Source organism: Pogona vitticeps, chromosome 3 (assembly GCF_051106095.1).
Source record: "Pogona vitticeps strain Pit_001003342236 chromosome 3, PviZW2.1, whole genome shotgun sequence".
Lineage (NCBI taxonomy): Eukaryota > Metazoa > Chordata > Lepidosauria > Squamata > Agamidae > Pogona > Pogona vitticeps.
In genome coordinates this window covers 82,106,673-82,130,065 of record NC_135785.1, presented here as the reverse complement: position 1 = coordinate 82,130,065, position 23,393 = coordinate 82,106,673, and the positions used below count along the sequence as shown (strand labels likewise).

Genomic DNA, 23,393 nt, shown 5'->3' with positions numbered 1-23,393 from the left:
ACGCAAGTAATGTCCACCCAGCATCTAGAGGTACTGATCCATTTTTATTTCACAAACAAGTTTGTCCCAAAATATGTGCACAATAGGAACAATGAGAGAAAGAGGTGTATAACCACAGGAATGTTTTCCATTCTACATCCCCCTTACGGCTTTATTACCAAACAGATCTACAAACAGCAAGTAAAATATTTAGTTACTAGATTACTTAAAGAGTTAGTGCCATTTTTGTTGTTATGTGGTATGAAGTCAGAACTGACTTATAGCGACTCCAATACAGTTTTCAAGGTAAGTGAGGTATTTAAGGAGTAGTTTTACCATTTCCACCACCACCCCAGTAAGTTTTCCATGGCAGAATCAAATCCAGGTCTCCTGAGTCCTACTCCATTACTCTATCCACTACACCGCACTGGGTACCCACAATGCCATTCTTGCAGAAGGGCAATTTTAAGAATCTCATAACAGACATAAGAAACTAAGCAATTATAGCCTATCCCCTTTCAGGGAGTGGATGTGGGAGCCCACAAGTGGGGAACTTGATGTGGCCATCCAGATGCAGTTGGGACTGCAACTTTAAGCTTCCCTAGCCAGCAGAGCATATGGTATTATGACAGCTGCAGGCCAAAAAAATCTGCAGGTTCCATCTGCCCTCCATCCTTGTGATAGTCAAAGCACTGCCTTGTTAAGCTTTGGTTGATGGAGCTAATCTGTTTCAAATCATGAATGTGGTGGCGGCTTCATTTCATAAGCAGGTACGATATAAGGAATAAAGGTTAAACTGGCCATAAATGTTTGCCTGTTTGTTTACTATAAGGTAAGCAGTACTGTTAACTTTGTATTGTAAAAACAGAACTGTGGGGGGATTGGTTTTCCTCTAGGCTAGGGCCCCGGAACTGCGGCCCTTCAGTCATGGCTGGATTCCAACTTCTACCATGCCATCCAATATTGATCAGGGTTCAGAAATAATGGGATCTGTAGCCTGTGAACATCCGGCAAGGGAAAAACATGCTTTTTAGTCATGAAAGCTCTATTCCCATCTTCCATGAATCCACATCCAAACAGGGTTTTTAAAAATACAGTGGTGCCTCGCTTAGTGATCGCTCCGTTGAGCGATGAAATAGCCTAGAAATGGCCCCTATGGGGAAAAATCGTGTTGTGATGATTGTGAGGAAGTGATCATGGCAAAGCGACCCTTTTTGCACAGCTGAATGGTGGTTCCAAAATGGCTGCCGGAAAAACAAAATGGCCGCCCGCTGTTTTGCCTCGCTTTAGAGGCACGGAAAATGTCTGCCCCTATAGAGGATCTTTGCATAAGGTCAGTTTTTAAGCCCATAGGAATGCATTAAACATGTTTTAATGCGTTTCTATGGGCTTTTAAAAATCGCTTAGCGATTAAGTTGCTTAGCAACGTTTTTCCTGGAACGGATTCACGTCGCTAAGCAAGGCACCACTGTACAAGTTTTTGCAATGTCATCATTAACACTAGGAGAAACACAGTAGATGGGAGGGTGGACTTCTGTCACAATTACATGTTTAAAAATGTACCCTACAAAGCAGTAAGCAGGGATCCAAAGTCTTTCAAACAGCATATGCTTTGCATGCTGGAGTTTCAGGTTTCATCGTCGTTCATTCTTGTCCGACTCTTCGTGACCCCATGGACCAGAGCACGCCAGGCCCTCCTGTCTTCCACTGCCTCCCGGAGTTTGGTCAGATTCATGTTGGTTGCTTCAATGACACTGTCCAACCATCTCATCCTCTGTCGTCCCTTCTCCTCTTGCCTTCACACTTTCCTAACATTGCACGATTATTCAAAAAGAAACATGATTATTTGTGAAGATTTTCCGTCAACCAGGTGAGGTTATCTGGAAGTTGATTCATGGCATGATTATTCTTTGGTAAGTGTCCACAGAAATGCAGTCTTTGGCACTGATTTCTATGCAGGTCTACTCAGAAGAAAGTCCCATTGTCTACTTTCCTGTATATATACCTGAACCTAGATTATACTCCATGAATCTAAGAAACTAGTCCATGAAAGCTCATATTAAAATAAAACTGACAGTCTTTAAGGCATCATAGAAGTCCTTGGTTTTTTTTTTTTTCATCTCAAAGCAATTAGTCAAAAATAAGGTTCAAATTAAGATAGGCCTCTATTCCCTCATTGTTAGAAGCCTAGCCACACCTCACATTCATCACCTAAAAGCAGTCAGGCACTGAGATGAAGAAAAGGCTAAAGGATATAAAGGATGCAAGAAATCAGTAGCAATTAGCTGTCTTTCTCCCTCTGAACCTTGTGTGTCTTTGTTTACCTCATCTCTCCTTTGTCCTTAAGGGTCACAGAAGGAGGAACAGGAACTATTAATGATTAAAGAGACCTAAGATAAGAAAAGACAAGACATACAATAAGAAAGGGAAAGGTGGCCAGAAACTCTTGGGTTATCTCCTGGGAGGAGGGATCAGCATTATGAGACAGAAATTACATTTTGCATTTGAAAGGTCCAAGTCTGATCTCTGTCATCTCTAGATAAATAATAAAGTAGCAGGTGAAGCAAAAGGGCTGAAGAGCTGCTGACAATCAAAGCAGGTATTGCCATCATTATCAATTTCATTTGTTTTTGTTAGGTTTTTTTTTAAGATCTAGCTCAGCAAAAACAACACACACACAGTATAAACAACAGGTCCTCACAAGAACAAAATACAGGGATAATTCAATGGCCAAAGGTAAATATTAAAAAAATATAAACCCATTCCATCCCATCAGAATTCCTGGAGGAATCAAGTAAGGTACTAGCCAAATTGGCTGAGAATAGCTCAGCTAATACTCGGCCAGATTTATGCTGAATCCTAACCCCTCCCCAGAGATGTAGGAAATCACTTGGAACTGTAACTTCACCTACTTTTATGCAGGCACAGCGGCTTTCTCCATAAGCTACAGGAGCTTTGGATCTGGTGTGCGCTCCTCCCTCACCTTTTTCCCTTTTCCACTTCTTAGCCCTTGTGCAGCAGTTTTGCCAGGCTATTTCAGAAATTCACCAGCTCACAGGCAGCTGTGGTGAGACAAGAGAGTTGTGTCTACAGTAGGACACCCCCCCCCATCTGCAGGACCCGTATCAGCAGTTTCACTAATCCATAGTCTGAAAATATTAAAAAGAAAAACCAACCTAAAAAGATATATTTCCACTATGTAATTATCAGAACTGGCCATTAGAGGGAGCCAGAGACCATGCTATGTATAGAGTTCGCTATTATCCATGGTTTTCTGTATCCACAGGAAGGCTTAGAACCAATTCCTTGAGGATATAGGGGTCCTACGGTATTTCAAACCCACTAATGCCAACATATGTTTAAGCTAGGGTTGCATTGTTAACAAGGTACAGAAAATATGACAGGGTTAGGACCAATAGACAAAAAAAACCTTCTGCCTTGCTACCGTTTTCCAACCCTCTTACAGAACAAACTCAGAAAATGGCTTCAAATATTAACATATGGGTCCCAAGCCATATAAGACTTGACAGGTTAAAACCAGCACTTTGAATTGGGGATAGAAATGTATTGGCCGCCAGTGCAGTTCGCCAGAATAGATGACATATGATCAGACTTTCTGGTCAGTGGTCAAGCTGGCTAGTGCATTTTGCAGCATTTTCTGAACAGCCTTCAAAGTCAGGCCTATCTATAATGCACTGCAGTAATCTAACCAGTAGGTTTCCAGCTCACAGGCTACTGAAGGACTAGCTAGACCGATTTATCCTGGTATAAAGCAGCCTTCATTTCATTGTGTTACTTACACAATCTATAACTATTTTCTGCTTGTCACCCAGCAGTTTCAGAATTCTTAACTTAGCACAATGAATGCTTGAACAGGGTTACAACCAGCAGGGGGAAAAAACAGTTTCACAAAACAAATCTTGTTAAAGTTTTCATGCCGATGAAGTTTCGACAGCCTGGCTTACACGTGGCTTCTTTACACCCAATGGAAATATCAAATAGCCAAACTCTGATTCAGGCGAGTAGATTTCTATGTATACAGAATTGCCAGGCAAGATTTTCACGATGAACAGTTTGACTTCACATATATATACAACTGTGGCCCCTGGTTGATGAAGTACAATACAGAAATCATTTAAGAAATTAAATAGATGCACTAAAATTAGCAAGCTACATAGTTAGAAAACATTTCACTAGGCCTAACCCTATACAGCTCCCTTCCCTTGTATGGCAATCTCCTGCTATGTTGGACTGTAACTCCCATCACCCCTACTTAGGCAGGGGGATTTAAGTAGCTGGAGATTACATTTATATCCCATTTTTCCACTAAAAAAAATGTGTTCAAGCGGGCTTACAAACATTTTAAAAGAATAAACAAATAAATTTATTTACCACATTTAACCAAAAAAAATCACATTTAGCCAAAAAACAAAAATCACAAATCATATGAACCAGCCTCACTGTAAAACCATTAAAATACATTAAAATCAGCTGAGGATACAAATTAAAAACAGCACAGCATGGCAAGCTGTGGGAATAGCTCACCAAGTCTTTTGGTTTCTATGTTAGAGAAGGCTGTTATATACATTTACTTGGAAATAAGTTTCACTGAGCTCAGTGGGGCTTGATTTTCAGAAGATGTGTAGGACTGCACTGTTTGCCTTCATTCAAAGCCACAACAGAACAGTATCGGGCAGAATTCCTCACCATAGACCAGTTTCCATTGGGTTATCTAATAGTTCCTGTTGTTTGCTGGGATTCTTGCAGATGAAATTGATCTGAGTCTGATCCTGTGACTTCTTGAGCAAGCACATAAACGAGATAATTTAACACAAATTTAGCTGTGCCTTATCTGGAATTAACAGAGTTCAGAAAATGTATGGATATTTATTTTATTTATGTTTTCCCATCTCCTGATCATGCTAGCTAGGGGATCCTGGGAGTTATGGTCCAAAAAAATGTAATATTTCCATGCTCTGGGAAAGACACACACTGTATACCTTTTTTAAAAATTAAAGATATACCTCATCTTTCTTCTGTGATGGAACTCAAGGTACTGTTACATGAGATTCTGTCATGACTGGAGGAATCTTCAGTGAGGATGAGCTGAGGAAAGAGACATTCCAAAGCCTGATGAGATGGAGGATCTCTTTGATCCTGCAGATCCTGGACCCTCAGGAAACCAGGAGGCTGAATCAAGAGATGCCAGACTCTTAGGGACACAGGAACAGGCTGAGCCTATGGATAATGGGAGCGCAGCAGCTTAGTCTGAGGAGGAGATGGGACAACCTCCCAGACTCCAGGAGCGAAGAGAAGACTGAAAACATAAGAAGTCCCAAGGTGGAGTGCTCAGCTGTAGGAAAAGTTTGCTCATGAGTAAGTTGTTTCTTCACAAGTACTCTTTCTTTCTGAGAGAATCAAGGGACAAACCCCGTGGCTGGGTTGTCCCCTTGCCCCCTGGACTTCTATGGCTGTTCAGGCGGCAAGGTGGCTCTGGAAAGTGCTGGATGTAACTTCCATGCCAATTCCTGCCTTGTTTCTGATTCCCTTGCTCTAGACTGCCTTGACCCTGTTTGACTGGATTGCTTCTTGCATTATGATTTGGGATTGCCCTGCCTGAGTGATCCCTATGGTGAACTTTACAGTTCCTACTCTACCCTTTTTCTTGATCAGCGACTTTAATAGCCAGCAGTTTCACTTGCCCCATCCCATATGGAACTGGACAGATTGCTTAATGGTTTCCCCACCTGGCACTAGCCAGTTCTAGACCCATATAGCTTCAGCAACTTGACTGCATCATGTACCCCTAGATTATGCCTCCTTATAACTTCGTACATTTAAAATGTATCAATAAACCACAGAGATACCAGTAAACATAAACATGCACACTGACCACCCTTACCCAGCCTAGTGCCTTCCAGATGTGTTGTATCATAATCCTCAACATATCTGCTCAAAAACATCTGGAGGCCACCAGGCTAGAGAAGGATGGAAGACCCATCAGATTAAAAGGAGAGGAAGTTTTCTCCCTCCCAACATCATGATTCCTATTATTCAACTTTTTTTAAAAAATGTTAAAAATCAAGAGCATTTTTAAAGATCCCAGTATGCCTCCAGTCTCCATGTATCACCCATGTGGGTTACACATTGTTTCTAGTGGATGAGTAAAAGCACTCTTGGTAGGATCTACTACATGGTACTTCCCACTTTCACCAAGGCAACCTCTGTGACGCCATGCAAAATGTTACTTCAGTCCTGTATTCAACTGCATCCCTGGTGTCTTTCCAAAACGTTGTATCCCGGCAGTGAAAATTCACCTTTCTAAATGAGAGAGATCATTTTCATTCCGCTCTTCTTCTTGTTGTTGTTGTTAGCGATCTTCATGCCACCAAATTCATGGAGGAATATGTAGTATTATATCCCCAGCAGGATATGAAACAGAATAATCTGTGAGTGTGTGGGAAAAAAAGGTTTCGTTCATTTCATAAAAGGAGATATGCCATTTTCAATGGATTGTCTAAACAAGAAGACCAACAGTTAGAATTACAAAGCTCAGCTTTAGGCTTTCCCCCCCCTCTTCAAATTGAAAGATGAATCTTTTCTTTCATAGCAAGAATGGATTCTGTCAAACCAACTCTTCTTAAAGTGCAAGCAGCAAGAAAGTCCATCAGCAAGACATCTGAGTGCCCTATTGATGGGAACTGTTCAAATAGCCCTTGTCACCTTCAATATCCACCTCTTCATCTGAGTCATCATCAGAAATTTCAGAGTCCAAATCTTCCTGGGAAACTGGTGAGGAGGTGTACTGTGACTGTCCTGGAGAAGGTTCCTTTTCCTGCTCCGGACTCAGGCAACCTTCTTGCTTGGGTTCCTGGTGACCATCCACACTCCCAGAATCATCTTTTTTACTGGCTTGAGGGTTCTCCTAAAAGCAAACAGAAGTGATTTGGAACAAATGCAAAATAAGAGAGAAAGAGCTGCAGGGCTCAGAAAACCTACTTTTTTGGAATATAGCTCCCAGAATCCTTCCGCCAACATGACTGGTTGGTTGAGACATTCTGGGAGTTGTAGTCAAAAGAAAAAAAGCAGTGTCTCCTGATGCTGGACCGGAATGGTCAGGTGGGAAGAGTGGTATTCCTCTTTACTGTTTTTGTTGCAACAAATTGGTGTGACCATCCCATTGGAAACTGCAAGATTCTTGTTTCACTAGCTTCACACACCACTAATTATGCCATCGAAACTAATATTAATTCAATTATTTAAAAAACAAAACAAAAAACTCCCGTTTATAAATGTAGCATATTGTGCTTTTGTGACCACAATTCAAAAATCCAGGAAATAGCCCAATACTGCAGCATAATATTGTGCCTGCACTGGAAGCAGGAAAAAGGATGTTTCCTTTACATAGCAAAGGGCAGCTTGAATGTTGACAACACCAATGGCAGCAGTCAAGGTGGTCTATAGGATACCCTCTTGTGCTTACTACCATTCACAAAGTGACACCTGGAAAGCTAAAATCCCAGAAGCTGACTCCTTTTTTTCATTCATTAACCACTACTCAGCTAAATACAAAGCAATTGTCAGGGCTGTTTTTCAACAAGTGTGAATGATGCCAGATTTGGCACTGACCCAAGTTTAATTTCCAAAGTCATACTACTGTAATGCGCTCTACGTGGGGCTACCTTTGAGGCTGCTGCGGAAACTACAGGTGGTGCAGAATGCGGCAACCAGATTACTCAGTGGAGTGAGGAAATACCAACATATTTCACCCACTCTGGCCGCATTGCATTGGCTGCCCATCCGATTCCGCATCAACTTCAAAGTGTTGATGCTCACGTATAAAGCCCTAAACGGTTTAGGACCTCGATACCTGGTGGAACGCCTTCTCCCACCAAGTTCTACCCGTGTCACTCGCGCGAGCCAGGAGGTGAGGCTGAGGAGCCTAACGCCAAGGGAGGCCCGGAAGGAGAAGACAAGAAATCGGGCCTTCTCGGCGGTGGCTCCTCGTCTCTGGAACAACTTACCTCCTGAGATTTGCATGGCTCCCTCGCTGGATATTTTCAAGAATCAATTTAAAACATGGATGTTTAGGCAGGCCTTCCCATCAGACAATTCCTAACGCCCTTTTTCCCTCTCCTATAGCTTTCCCATTTTGTTTAGTATTTTTGATATGTAAAATTGTTTCTATATGTACATTTATTGTATTATTTTTATGTTGTTAGCCGCCTAGAGTGGTCCTGACACGACCAGATAGGCGGGATATAAATAAAATAAATAAATAATAAATAAATAAATTGGGGTGCCCACATTTTTTTGAGTTGCCTTATAGAATGCTGATTTGCTCTGTTGCACAGTATCTATTGTTGCACATGCAGCAATAATAACATATGTAGCAGTGTGCAACCCACAGACTAGTCAACTTTGATTTTAAACTATGTTGGTTGTATCTCAATGAATACTTAGAAAAGGTATTAAAGTAGTGTTTCTCAGCCTGGGGTTGTGACCAAGAAGGGGATTGCAAAGTGTTTTCTGGGGGATCGCTATAAGTTGGAGGCAACTTGACAATGCATAACAGCAGCAACAACCTGGTCTAGTTTTACAATATTTGTCTCACCCTTTAGTGAAAAGAAGCACAACCCTCAAATAATAATTGGACTGATATACAGTAATTCCTTTCCAAAATTTCAGGAATAGGATTCAGAGCTCATGAGTATGCCCTGCCACCATCCAAGGCTAAAACTAGACATTTCACTTTTATAATGAGACTTTACAGACTGATCTAAAAGTTGAAACCCATGTATGCTTACTCGAATTCCATCGAGTCTGGTGGATCAGAGTCTCCTGGTTAGTGGACATACAGTACAGAAATGTGTGTTTAAGATCTACAGTATCAAAATCATACAGACCAAAAGAAAAAATAATAATTCATTACCCCAATTTAACGATAGAGCATTGATCTATCACAACGTCCAGTCTTAATACATAATATTGGGTGAAGCATTACCTGGGAGTCCAAAACCAGGTGATACAAGGATAACTCTAGGGTTTTTTTTGTTGTTGTTGTTTAGTCCTTAAGTTGCCTCCGACTCTTCGTGACCCCATGGACCAGAGCACGCCAGGCCGTCCTGTCTTCCACTGCCTCCCGGAGTTGGGTCAAATTTACGTTGGTAGCTTCGGTGATACTGTCCAAGCATCTTAACTCTAGGTTAAGATGGATTAATTCTGGGTTAAGAGGGTGTACAATATACAAAATTTGTAAGTGACATTTCTTGATTTCTGCATTTGCTTCCTCCCAAGTAACTAAAAATTAGTTGGGGAGGAAGTAGGGAATATCAAATGAGCAGATAGATGAACAACTGCAACAATGGGAAAAGAAAAACAGGAAAAGGAACACATGAAAGTTCTCACCAATTAAAAATTACTTTTTGGAACTCAGAGTAGCTAAACATATTTCTTTGAACCTTCTGTAGACCACACACTTCACCAATTAATGTAAGAGGATAAAATAAATGTGAATACAATAAATAGAAAGTTTTAAAAATGAGGGGGGAATAGCAAGACTTCAAACAGCTGAACACTAGTGAAACATAAACAAATTAAAACACTCCAGGGAAATAAAAACATTTTCATCTGGCACTGAAAAGAAAGGGAGGGGGAACAGCATTGCTGTTGCTGGAATTTCTCCCAGACAGCATTCCAACACTTCACAACAACCTCAGGGAAAATTTAAAATAACTATTTTTCACCTTCATAATGTTTGTTTGTTTGTTTGTTTGTTTGTTTGTTTGTTTGTTTGTTTGTTTGTTTGTTTGTTTGTTTGTTTGTTTGTTTGACTTGCATCCCACCTTTCTTCCAAAACTAGGTCTGAATGCAAATTTCAACAAGATTAAGAATAGGTATACATAAGAACAGGTTGAAATAGTTATTTAAAAATACACAGGTTAAAATATACAGCAAGATCTAATGATAAAATATAGTAGAGTAAAATGAAGTACTGTATAGTACTAGAACACTGACTAATTTAATGCTATTTTAAAACCCAACAATAACTGAAATTCTTTATAAAGAAAGCAACCATGTTAAGCCACAGGGATAAAAATGGATGACACTTAAATGATAAATTATAGATTCACAAAATACACAAACTTTCAAGTTCTAGGGAACTCTTTGTCCGGCTGGATGGTATAAAAAAAACAGGGAGCGGGAAGGATGTAAGTCTAAAAATCTGGCTTGGCATTTTTAACCATGGAAATCTGCAATGAAACTAAGACTCCAGAGGGAGACCAGGGGAATCCACAAGTGGGTATCTCACCAGTGTCCCACAAGTTCTGGCAAAGCCATGACAGAAGAAGGAAGTATGCAGATTCCCTTTCTCTGCAAATTACAAAACAGCTAATTGCTGCTTTCTTTCCCCATGCAGAGAAGGAGAATTTGTATTCTGCACTAACTGAAGCTTTGTAGGTCTTTTCAAAGGCATATGTACACCATGTTGTTCTTGGGCATGAAGACAAACATTGCACACACTTTGCAAATCACCACTGCAGAAGTGACTCTTCCCTCCATAATCCGTGTTACCTTTTTACTTTCTTCTGCTTGTCTGAGTGTCCTTTGCTTTGTGGTCTCTGCCTTGACAGATGCTGGGAAAGTGCACTAGTACACAATACAGTGGACCCTTGACTTACAGACGGCTTGACTTACAGACTTTTTGAGTTACAGACTTCTCTGGCCGCAAAATGTAGGTTTGACTTGCAGACTGAGATTTGACTTACAGATCAGAAAAAAACCAAAATGGAACAAAAACGGCCTGTTCCGGGATTAATCGGTTTTCAATGCACTGTAGGTCAATGGAGACTTGACTTACAGATTTTTGACTTGAGAACCGCCTTCCAATACGGATTAAGTTCTCAAGTCAAGACCCCACTGTATAACTCTCTGCCTTTGTCTTCTTGATCTCCATCTTCTTTTATTTCTTCCTCCACTAGACCTTTTCCTATCTTTCCTACTCTCCCATTAAACTCCTGGTCACTCCCTCAGGGTTTGCCTCAGTTTCTTAGATCCTGTTTGAGTTCTTAAACAAAAAAATAGTTCATTGCAAGAGAGCCCGAGCAGTTTTCCCTACCTGCTTTAGGCGCCTCCATTTAGCCCTGCGGTTTTGGAACCACGTTTTCACCTAGAAAAAGAAAAAGAAAAAAGGAGGAGGACATTAAAGGGAGAAAGATTTACAGAGATCAAAGCTAGAAAAGAAAAAAAATACTTAACAGAGAAAAATCCTTTTAAATACAACTGGAGTAATTATTATATTTGCTTCCAACATAATTCTTTAAAAGTATTTCTAAGTAAACAGGCTGTGATGCTATATAAACTTATTAGTAAACAGATAACCAGGATGGGACTTACTTCTGAGTGAACACACATAGGTTCCAGCTGATACCTCTGAATTATCTTCTGCAGTGATGTTACTGTACTGGCAGAGCAAGTTAACATTCTTCAAGGTAATTTGAAAACTGGAGCAGCCCAAATAAATGGTACATTTGAAACTGGACTGCAGATCAACACCAAATGTGGCACAGATATAGCAGACAGTCTGTTCTTGCTCTGTGTCAGATTTGGAAATGTTTTGGCAAAAGGTTTTTGAGTTATTTTTTAAAATATAAAAGTGTTTCCCTTGTGCAGTAACCAGTGACCTGAAAAGTCCTTATATTTGAAGCATATCAAATAAATTGAAAAGACCAATCTTGTTTATCTTGAAAGAGAATGCTTGGTTCTACCTGTTTTTTTATTTGGAAGGAATCCAGCCTGCAGGGGCTGAAGCACTGATCCTCAAAAAGGACCTTTCAAAAAGCTAAAGCAAGGACTTTCTTATAAACTGAGCATACATGGAATAGGCTTACCAGAAAGAATTTTCCAAAGCTGTTAGCAGCTTTGTAGTCCAGATGTTTGGAGGGCAATGAAAGGACACAGAAACAGTCAAGAGTACAAAAAAAGTTTTGTGTAAATAAAATAAAGGATTGACAGTGCTCCAGACAGGGACATTTTGCCATTATCTCCAGGAATTAGCATACAATTTTGTAAGGCACATTCAAAGCATTTTTGCATTGTATTTGGAAGGAATCAAGGCTGCAGGAGTTGAAATATTGATTCTCCAAAAAGGCCTTTAAAGGGGGTAAAGAAACTACTTTGTTATAAACTGAGCATGTGTAGAACAGGCTTACCAATAACAGCACTGCAAAATAGACACATGGTTGCATCTAACTGGCTGAGAATAGTTGGAGGGCAATGAAAAGTCACAGAAACAGTCAAAAGACATGTTTTCTAGGAAAGTGACAGAGTGACAGTCCTCCAGAAAGGGATATTTTGCCATGAATCTCCAGGGAATTTTGTAGGCTATGTTCAAAATATTTCTGCATTACAAAAGTACAGAGCAGTTGCATTTGTTCAACCCCTAGTGCTTCCAGTAAACATTTCTGAAAACAGGCTCCTGGCATCAGTCTTCAAAGGGGAAATCAATGCATGATATATTACATTAATATCAGGTCATTTTCTGGAGGTTTGAATCATGGATAAAAAAGCACAACATCCCACATTCATAAACCAGAGGGTTTTTAAAGAGAACTGAATTTTCTTTCAAAATGGCATCTGGTGTAAAGGTGAAACAAAGAGAGGTAACATTGAACTTAACCTGTCATCCAGCTAAGGTAAGGGGAAAAAAATAAAATAAAAACATAAATAGAAGCCTAAACTACGACGATCAAAACAAGTGCACCTGCACTCTTGAAACAAGGATTCCCAGAGGGAGAGGAAAGGGTTTTGCGGATTCACTTTCCAGTGAAGCCACTCCAACATTTGGGAACCCTTAGGTACCCAAAAAGCCCACAAGCGCCTTTTCCCTTCTCTGGTGGTAAACATCAAACAACAGCAAATTACTGAACGATCAGCTGTCTTTTCTCGGTGCCCCGAGGAATATGGGAAGGTGAATCCTTTCATGGAAAGGAGAAAAGCCCGGCACGTTGGTCCTCAGGCCCACCAGACAAAAATATCTGGCGCGGCAGCGACCAAGGCGGGGGGGGGGGGGATCTTTCCCAGTGGGAGGCACGAGGACGCGGGCTCCTCGCTATTTACTGGAGAGGGTGTCCCGCGCACCCCAGCCGGGTTTGCTCGCGGTAAAAGGCAGGTCGGCTCGGGGCTGTTCGGGCACCTAAAAACCACCATCCCGGGTTCTGCCGCTGTCGGCGAGCGAATGGGCAGCGTCGAGCAGGCAGACTCTGGAGAAGGCGAGGAAGCGCTCGCTCCGCCCCTCGCCCCCCGTGGCTGCCTCGGGTTTTGGCGGGAGAAAGAAAAAAGGGGGGCGCGCGGCGGCAAGGGGCAAAGACAGCGGCCGTGGGGGGGGGGGTCGCTCACTCTCACCTGCCTCTCGCTGAGCTGCAGCATTTTGGCGAGGCGCTTCCTCTCGGGCGGGGAGAGGTACTTCTGCGTCTCGAACTTCTTCTCCAGCTCGAGGGTCTGGTCGTTGGAGAAGCGCACCTGGCCGCCTTTCCGCTTGTGCAGCGGCCTCTGCATGAAGGGGCTCCAGAGCAGCGGCTTCCCTGAGGGGAGGGAGACACGAGGTGAGCGCGGGCGTCCCAGCCATCGCCAGAGCTGCCCCTTCCCACCTTCAGCCAGTTTCGTACTTGGAAAAGTTTCTTTTTCGTTTGTTTGTTTTTTTACGAGCCCCCAAATCTCTCTGGCAACATTGGCTGAAGGATTCTGGGAGCAAGCCAAAAAAAAAATAAATGAAAATTTTGCTCATCTCTTGCCCCTCCTCCGTCCGGCGTGAATCCATGTCCCAGATTGCTGCCAGGGGGCTTCCGCAACTCGCAGTCCAAAAAGTAACGTTTCTGACCTCTGGTTCAACCCCCGCACATTCACCTTCATGAATATGCCAGGTAACAAGTCATCCAGAACCTCTCCCCTTCCCCCCACTTGTGGCGTCCACCCTAACTTACGCATTATTCATAAGGTGTATGTTAATGTGGTTGTGAGGCGGGGCCAAGGGGGTGACTGAGAAACAGAGCCTGGGGGAGAAGGGGTTCAGTCAGAGACAGAGAGAGGGGAGAAGGAGTTGGGGGGGGGGATTGGGGCAGAGAGAAAGTGTTTAAGGAGTGATTAGTCAGTGTGTGACCTGTATTAATTAAGATAGAAGAAATTAAAGTACAATATTGAAGCTTTGTGTAACTTTAAGAAGGCGCTTAAGAATTATTCCTGAAACCAGGTGAAATCAATAAACCTGTTTCTGTTAAAAGTCAGCACTGGATGGACCTTAATCTTTCATAGGAAATATAAATTGATAAAGAGATCAACTGGTGGCAGCATGTCAAAGGGCGTGTCCTCACCAAAGGAGTAGGTTTTGATTGTCCCGCACCTCACACCACTGATCACTGTTACCTCTCTTTAAAAGAGTAGATCTCTACAGGATGAGACCATGTGATTCTTTGCAAAAAGATTAATAACATGTTGACCTATCTTGCTTCCAATTTTTTTTTTTACTTGAAATGGTCTTGGAAGGTCTAAGAAATGGAATGTCGATATTTATATTATTTATTTAACACACACACACACACACCTTGCGGGGCATCACTATGTGTGTGTGTGTGTATCAGTCTATGGACTCTAGTTCATGGAATTCTACTTCATCCATATATAACTATATATACAGTATATATATTATGCTGTGTGTGTGTGTGTACACACACACAGAGAGAGAGAGAGCAGAATATATATATATAGTTTTATATGGATGAACTAGAATTCTGTGAACTAGAGTCCATAGACTGAGGGGATCCCTGCTTTGGAAATTATTCATTCCCCTTGCCCTAAGGGCCATTTCACATACATTTCTTCAGACCCCAAACTTCAGTTGGCTTCCAATACTTGGTGGAACTTAACCTTCCCCACTTTCTGTAGAAGTTTGGGTCAGGTGCCATTGTGATTCCATCATCTGAGATGGAAACTCCATCACTATGAGTCACTGCCAAGCTTCCAGGGGCCTGGCAAACATGATTTAAGATATGTGTAGGGTGGTCCGCCCAAAACTTTACTGCCTGAGGCAGAGTGTTCCCCCCCCCCCACTCATCCAAACCAAACCAATGTATTTGGCAAACACAGCAGAAAAACCCACAAATGTATCTCAGCATGCTTGGCAGTGTAAAAAACAAATATTTTAAACAAATAAATAAATATTGCATATAACAATTTCTTCCCTACATGTTAATTAAGGCATTTGCATCATAGTGGTGCCCCTGTTGGTAAAAGTAAGTCTCACTGAGCTGAAGAGACTTCCTCAGGGGTAAACATGCTTTGAATTGCAGTTCTTTAAGTAATCCCGGGTCTAGTAAATTTAAATGCAGTACCACAGTGGAACCAGTTACCTTGGGAGTTGGTGAGTGCACCAACACGGGAGGCATTCAAGAAAAACTCGGATAATCACCTGGCAGATATGCTTTGATTGTATTCCTGCACTGAGCAGGGGGTTGGACTTGATGGGCTTGTAGGCCCTTTCCAACTTCACTTTTCTATGAAATATAATTTTGATTTTCTGTTGGCATATGGGTAACACCAAATAATACCCACACAAAAGGGCAAAAATTAGTAGATATACTGGGACTATCTATCTTTCTGCTGATTTCCAACTGAGACATAGTGCAGGTGGCCAGTGAATTAAATCTGGGCAATGTTTTTTGCACCTGTTCAAGAACACTGCTGCAAATTTTCTACAGAACATGTGATTTTGTGTGGACTTTGCAAGGAAAGGACAGGTGTGGGGGGGAGGGCTGTAATAGATCCCTCCTTCCTAGTGCATGAGGGTTAATTATGTCCTTTATTTTTACCCCCAAAAATCCTATTTACACCATTATACAAAGAAAAAACTATTACCTAAGAATCTGTCCTATTCTTATAGGGACATATAAAGGTATGTGAAGATGTCCATGTCCAACACACAGTGTGCAATGCCTTTAAACTCTAGGTGTACAAAAATGACCCAACCATAGGCTGCCCTACTTTGGCCCTGAGTTTGCAAGACCTGAGCCATGCTTTTAAGGATAGCATCGCTTGGAGGCCACTAAGCCATGGGATGGTCATAAATCGGAAGTGACTTGATTATGATTATTATTATTAGTTTTATTTTTATTCATATATGGATTAATCACACCCTCTACCCGCATAATCCCCTTTACTTACCCCTTTGCCGAAGGGAGTAAGTAAACGGGGGGGGAGTAATCCCTATTTTTAAGGCTGCGCCACAGGGGCAGGGGTTAGCTTTGGTTCCTGGCAGGACCGTCTTTTTACACACACATACACACACACACAACCTTTCACCTCAGGCGTCCTCCGGCTTGCACCTCAGTCCAGACCGGGACAGTTAAAAGCCGCTCAGCGGTGGCCGATGGCAACATTTCCGTCAATGTGTTTCCTGTTGGTCTTGCGCTCAAAAGAAGAAGAAACACCCCAGGCTTCCTCCCTGCTCTTTCATTGCACGAACCCGAGGAAGCAAGCCGCCGCCTCTGAAGGGAAAGCACATGTCACACATACAACCCACGCGCGAAGAAAGCAGCGAAGCGCGAGAGGCGGCTGGAGCCCCAGATCCGGAGGAGGACAAAGGCTCTCCGGACCCAAAAGCGCGACGCTCCCGTAAGCACAGCCTCCGCGCGACAGCAGCTGACCCTAAATCTCTCATTTAACCAACATTGGGATCATCCTGCATAAGACACATCTAATACATTTCTAAAGCCATCTGAATCAATGGCCGATTCCGTACTCTTTGGGGAGCCATAAACTCCAGGTGTTAGCTTTAATGACTGTTTGTTAGTTACATTCCTATCTCTTTTCCTCTAAAGGGCTCAGCCTTATAGGCGGCTCTCCTCCTCAGTTTATTTATCTTAATCTTAGAACTGCAGAGCTTGAAGGGGCCCTATGGATCATCGCGCCCAGCCCCTGTCAAGGAGGCCCAGTGAGGAATCGAACTCCCAACCTCTGGCTCGACAGCCAGATGCCTAAATCACTGAGCTATCCTAAAGCTCCTCCCAACAATCCTGTTGAACAAGTCAAGACGAAAGAGTAACTGCCCCAGTGGGGTCCTTCCGTAAATTTTCCGTGGGGTGGGGGTGGGGGGGAGGATGTTTCTGAGCCCTAGCTCCATTTCAACGTCTTTTCATTAAATGACACCATGTTTCCAGAGTGAGGACTTGTACTGATCACAAGGAAAAAGCATCGCCCAGCTCCTGTGTCTTTTTTTTTTCTCTTTAAAGCGTTTCTCTAGTAAGGAAACAAATGGAAGAAACAAGAAGAAAACACGGAAGTGCTGCAAACTGAAGACCACGACCTCCGGAAGTCGGACTAACTTCCAGGAATGCAGCGGTACGATTGCACAGTAAAAGCAGAGTCTGGAAATTCCCCGACCCTGGAAAATCCAATTAATAAGAAAAGGTGGAATAGCTACAAACTACACTCTTAAGTTTCCAGAAACAGACCCAGACTATTAGGAGAGATTGGAATCCAGACTCCTAATTTTAAATTTAAAAAAGAAAAAAAAACTAAGTAGTTTATCCCAAAAGAATTCTTTTAAAAATCAAAGCCGGGTGATATCTTTCATTTGGACCATATCATGTTCGGAAAGTCGTGCAAAGGTAGCTTAAGATGGACCACTTTTGCACCACTTTTGTGCCGTTTTAAGGTACCTAATGGAAGGTACCTAATGGAAGGCATTATTATCCCACTCTGATGTCCAAACCATAAACCGTATATCCGGAGCGCCTATGGGCTATACTGTGTCTCACAGTGAAGCTTAAATCTCTCTCTCTCTCTCTCCTTCTCTCTTATTGTTTTGCCACGAGAAGAATTGGATTGAGTTTTTTTAGGCAAGAAGAATTTTGTTTGATTTGTAGTTTATTCTTTTTTAGTTTTAAATTTTTTATTTACTTTAATTTTACTTTGGAAGTTGCGTTTTGCTGCATTCATTCCATTTCTGTATTTATAGTGATATTTGGAAGTCTCCAAAGGTAGTTTCTGGCCCCCCCAAAAAGGGAACAAAAATAATTTAACCTAACTTAAGTACCTTAACAGGGGTTTGGGGTGGTGAGAAAAATATTTATGTTTAAAGCAGAAACTTTGTTCGTGGAAATGAGTGTTCACGTTAAACCTGACCAAAGTTCAGATCTTCGGAAATACCCTCCTGCTAAATGAACTGCAACTTGCATCCTGATCCTAATCACGTTTACTTGGAAGGAGGCCCAAGCTGATCGGTGGGTTTAATTTTCAAATTGAGTCAAAACAAATTCCGTAGAATCCATTGATTCCAATTTTTTTATTTAAAAAACTGAGTGTATTTCAGTGAAACAGCAATGATAATCATCATCCTTTCATACCTTTCCCTCGTGTATACTGTACTAAGACTGCCCAAAACCTTCAATATATGTTATACAGGCAATATATACAAAGAGCATAAAAGGTAGGTTGCTTTCAGTGCAATCCTGGCCCTCTGGAAACAAGGCCAAATTAAGCCAGTTTAAGGGCTTGTTTCTGAGCGAAGACAGGATTCCGCTGCGCCTCTTATTTCATTGGGACCGATTGGTTTTGGAGGGACTGCGAGATATGTCCAAGAGGAAGGGGAATAGAGAGTTTTAGGCCCTGCTGCCCAACCTGCTTACAGTAAAAAGTAGCCGTGAAGCCGCTTTGTCTTCCTGGCCCTCCCTACCAAATAGGTTTTCCTGTTTTCTTATTATTGGAACAAATTAAAGAAGAGCCAGCCGCTGCTGGGGAAGGGGGGTGGGAAGAGAGAAGAGAATCAGCATTACAGCCTTGAAAGACTGGTCAAATCACTACTTTTCAGAGTCATTTCACTCTTCGTCCAAGGTGAATCGTTCTTCTCCTGCCTCTATAGTTGCCTTTGTTGTCAGATTTTTTTTTTCAATTTTTGCAAATTATTTTAAAAAGGAATGCCTGCTCCACAACATTAGGAACGCACAGTTCGTTTGGTGGGATCAGACCAAACGTCTCTTTTCAGCAATGGCCAGTCAGACGCTTCTGGAAATTTTACAATTTTACACCTAATTATACTGGTGTCTGATTAACCGAATTAAAATATTTTATGCACGAAATGTTTTGCCCATCTTGTCTGTCCTCACAATTTTGCAAGATAGGGTGCCGTCTCTCTTTGTAGACCGATTCAGGAGCCACGTTTACTTTGAAGGGAGTCTCACTGAGATTTTTTGGATGCATCTAACAATGGCTATATAGGATCGTATCCCGAAGGCAGCTAATTAGCTGTCAGTGGCAACACTTTTAAAACAGAAATAAGCCCCTTCAGCTAATTAGTTGCGCCCTAGCTTTACATGTGTTTAAGACTGCAGTCTGACAGCGCAGCCCTTATACACTTCTCATTGATTTACTGACTTCGTGAGTCATTTCTCCCCAATTGAGTGGGTAAGCGTGTATCCTAAAAGCCGACACTACACGTGTCTACTTAAAATCAAACCTGACTTCCGTGGATTTTACTCCCGGCTCAGCCCGTGAAAAACTACAACTTAATTGCCGATAGCCCATCATGGCCATCTGCACAGTTCCAGGGGCGGCCTCCGAAGACGCGAATGGCAAACCACTTCTACGTATTCTCTATCTAGAAAACCCTGGAAAGGGTCGCCATAAATCGAAATTGACTTGACGGCACGCAGTTATGATTGTTAACCCACTCTGTAATCCTCAACACTTTATCTTGGAATATCCCAGTGGGATTTTGTTTGCAAGTAACAGATCCGTCCGCCACAATCCTGACCACGTTCAAGGAGGACTTGAAGAGCCGCGACCCCTAGAAAACTAGGCAGAGTAAGCGGAGGGTGTTCAGGTCTGCATAGCTTCCTGCTAACTGAATCACACGCCCATAGGCTCAGAGAAAGGGGCAGCGCAATCCTATGAGCCCCTTGACTAGCGACTGTCTCCCCCACCCCCGTGGAAGGAACACAGCGGGACTCCCCCCCCCCCAAGCTCCGTAAACGGGCACAGGAGCGGGTGGCTGTGACACGTCACCAGAAGGAAGCACAACGGCCCAGTTTCAAAGGGTCTCTCCAGTGCGCAACCCCCTCCGCCCGCCCCACCACCGCTTGGGTGTTTGTATTACTGTCTGCCACTGAAATGCAAACACGATTATCCAAGATTTCGTTTGCGTCAGGCTTCAGCGATTCTGGTGCAAAACAGCCTCTTTTTTTTTTTTTTTTTTTTTTTTTTTTTTTTTTTTTTTTGAGGAAGCAACGAGTTATTTTAGCTGTCATAAAGCCCCATCCCACACAGAGGAAATGAACAATATCAGAAAAACGGATCCGGGCTATCAGAAGCCGAGTGTTTCCTGAATGTGTCTGTATTGAGGATGTCGATAAAATAATCAGCACCGTGCAAGGCTCCTGAGGAAGAGCCGGCTCGGGCGGCCAGGAAAACATTTAACAGCTTCTGAAACCAGATTTACTCCTATCAAGAACCCAAGATATCCTGTATGAACGGAAAAGGGTCAGCCAAGCTCTCTGGGACGGCACGGTCAATCCTGCAATCTTAAAGGCAGCCAGATCTACAAGGCGGCCGACGGGGGAGGGCCGGGGGGCACCCACTGGGGCTCGTTTTCGGTGTTATTTTGGACATCAGCGGGGCTGTGACCTCCCACCCCATTTCAAAAGGCAGTAGAGAAAAACAAGGGAGAGTTCTTTTGACTCAAGTCCAGAGGGACTCCCCCCCCCTTTTTTTTTTCCTGTTAGGGTTGTAAACTAGAATCTTGGGGGCCGAGCCCCTTTACTCGCAGTTTTCTCTTAGAACCTAAACGCGTCCCTAAAAAAAAAAACAGATCTCACGTTTCTGAATGAGTTTTGCCCAGTTTTGAAGATTTTAGCCTTACACCCACTTGCTCCCGCACCACCTCCTCAGCAGAGCCTACTTTAAAAGGGGTATTAATTTAAGGAAATAGATGGAAGGGCGGGGAAATCTACGCAGAGGGGTGGTCGGCTTTATGAGTATGACTCCAGTGAATAAATCCTGAAGGTGTGAATGAGTACCACTAGGATTCCCTCCCCCCCGATTTTAAATGCATCCACTGCAAAGCAGGATCAGGGGAGCTTATTTGCTTATTTCTAATGAATGCAGAATTTTCCCGGGGGTCCGTGTTACTCGGTTGCAGCAAAGACAAAGGCGGGTTGATGTGGCACAGTTAAGCCGAACAAGTTTCATCGGGCATAAGAGGTACGTGGACTGCACACCTCGCTTCATCCATTGCTAGTGTGGTCTCAACTAGCAAGTTATTACAGTTTGCGCATCTAGCTTGTGACCAAAATGAAAAAAATCAAAAACCACTTTTACATTTTAAAGTGAGGCTAAACTGCGTTGTTCTTACTTACCGTCTAGACCCTAAGACAGAGCAAAACACAAACCAACCAACCAACCAACAAACCCTAATTGAGGGAGCCTCCGGGGTTTGGCGGCGGACGGGACCTTCAGGAGGCTTATTTCAGTTCTAGGCACGCAAGTGGCAAATATAAAATCCTTCACATTTTCACGTGAAGAGGCACTCAAATAATTTTTTTTTAAAATGTTATGCCTCCGAAAGATCCGAGTTTGCCTTTCTCAGCTCCTTTCACTGACAAATCTCCGTCGGCGTTGTTTGTTGGGCAGGAAACATGCCGGTGGCTGGAGAGATTGATTCCTTGACTGACGGGCTGCGATTTAAGATTGACGGACTGAGAGAGAGAGAGAGACTGTTTGGGGCATAAGCTTTGAGAGACCGGACAGACCAGCGCGCCAGACAGCAGGGGCTCTTTGGCCAGTCCAAGCCTATCCCACCATGGGTCAAAAAGAGCCCCAGCATTTTCTGTGGCAAAGCCAGCAGCCATTCAGGGAGGGGCTGGGGTGCGTGTTGGCTCAAGAAGTCGCCTTTAAGGCGGGAAGAATTGCTCCCAGAGATCTACACCAGGCGAAAATATCCAATCCACTCCCGCATGAAAAGAAAAACTGAGCTATTTAAAAAAAAAAAAAAAAAAAACCTATTAGAAACCGAGCAGCTCAAGTAAGGAAAGAAACAATCCCCAACCACCAAATAACCCCTGGTTATAACGGAGCGTTTAAACTGCCTCGTGGATCCTGGGTAACTAATGCGGAATAGGCGATTGCAAGGTCGCCTTCCAAACCCTCCTTGAGAAGCTGGGAGGCGGGGTAACTTCTTAACGGGGTGACGGGACTCACCTCAGATGCCCTCCCAGGCAGGCAGGGGCTTCCGCATCTTGGTGAGGTGCGGGGAGAGCCTGCGGAGAGCCTGGTGCGAGAGCCTCAATGACAGGCATCGCGTGCGCCACGACAGCCCAGTGCGTCCGTATCCATTAAAACAAAAGACATCTTTCGGACTGAAGAAATATGACCCGCACTTGCCGCTACCTCCACGGCACCCTTGCCACACACACACACACCCCAGGCCCCGTCCTTCTGCCCCCCACCCTTACCCTCCTCGCGTTGCTCCGCTTACCCAGGGGGTCATGCCGGATGAGGGCATGCGCGTAATCTCCGACGGCGCGAGGAAACGAGTAGAAAGGGCCGGCGCCTGCAGTCCCATAGGGCCCGGCCGCATAGCCGGTGGTGGCGGCGGCGAAGTGGTGCGAGAAGGCCGGGTGGATCGGGGTCGGCTCGTAGATGGGGGTCCGGTAAGAGGCCACCAGGCTGGTGAAAGAGGAATTGGGAGAAGGCAGGGTGGGAGGAAGCGGCGCCGGCGCCGGCGGAGGCGGAGGAGGCGGAGGTGGCGGCACGGGCCCCCCCCGGGCCAGGATGTCTTCGATGTAGAAGGGCGTGGGGTGCACCGGCTGCAGCACCGGGCTGGGGGCGTACATGGGGGGCAGAGAGGCTGACCCGGAGGCTTGGTACTGCATGGCTTACGGCCCTGGCCCTGGCCGGGGGGCTTCCTCTGGTCCCGCTCGGCGCTCCGATCCTGCGTGTGGACGCCGGTCTCCTTCCGTGGCACCGGCAGCCCCAGAACCCTGCGCTCGCCCGCCAGGCGCGACAGGTTCCCCCCCACCGGGTAGCGCGGCTGGGCGGAGCCGCTTCCTGTCGGGTCTGAGGCGAGCCAATGAGGCGGCGGGGCAAGGAAGGAGAAGCTCCGCCCACCCGGTGGCGCCCCCCCCCCTTCGCCCGCCCGCCCCCCTGCAGCGGCAATCGACAGCCGAGGAGCGAAGGATTCCCGGGCGGAGCGACGGAGAGAGGCAGGACGGCTCGCGGTCCTCCAGATTGGGTTTATTATTACTATTTAAATAGCGAACAGAACTGCAACAATTCGTTTCCTCCCAGTAGGAAGCGCTCATGCGGGGATCCCCCTCCTTCCCGGGTTAAAGGCCCAGGAGGCTGCTTTTTAATTTTATGAGCTCATT

General features: G+C 44.0%; 1 protein-coding gene and 1 long non-coding RNA gene across 4 annotated transcripts; one reads left to right on the top strand and one right to left on the bottom strand.

Moving 5' to 3' along the window:
- Positions 1 to 25: 25 nt before the first annotated feature.
- HHEX (hematopoietically expressed homeobox) lies at positions 26 to 23,068 on the bottom strand. Of its 3 annotated transcripts, none has more exons than XM_020782906.3 (5): positions 22,502 to 23,068; positions 13,384 to 13,562; positions 11,099 to 11,149; positions 6,703 to 6,904; positions 26 to 6,426 (listed from the first exon to the last, which is right to left on the bottom strand). In XM_020782906.3, the coding sequence occupies exons 1-5, from the start codon at positions 22,896 to 22,898 to the stop codon at positions 6,374 to 6,376; spliced, it is 882 nt and encodes a 293-aa protein (XP_020638565.3). In that variant the 5' UTR covers positions 22,899 to 23,068; the 3' UTR covers positions 26 to 6,373. The 3 variants fall into 3 exon arrangements, with proteins under 3 accessions (XP_020638565.3, XP_020638567.3, XP_020638566.3); XM_020782908.3 differs by having other exon boundaries at positions 6,716 to 6,904; XM_020782907.3 differs by having other exon boundaries at positions 26 to 6,904.
- On the top strand, positions 16,420 to 18,209 carry LOC144588408 (uncharacterized). Its single transcript, XR_013543951.1, has 2 exons — positions 16,420 to 16,644; positions 17,262 to 18,209. It is a non-coding gene; the product is annotated as an uncharacterized LOC144588408 (long non-coding RNA).
- Positions 23,069 to 23,393: the final 325 nt, after the last annotated feature.

Coding starts and splice junctions, on each gene's coding strand:
- HHEX (XM_020782906.3), bottom strand. CDS start 22,898: ATGCAGTACCAAGCCTCCGGGTCAGCCTCTCTGCCCCCCATGTACGCC. Junction 6,905..11,098: donor AATGGAGGCGCCTAAAGCAG/GTAGGGAAAACT, acceptor GTTTGCTTTTAG/GAGAACCCTCAAGCCAGTAA. Junction 6,427..6,702: donor TGAAGAGGTGGATATTGAAG/GTGACAAGGGCT, acceptor ACACACTCACAG/ATTATTCTGTTTCATATCCT.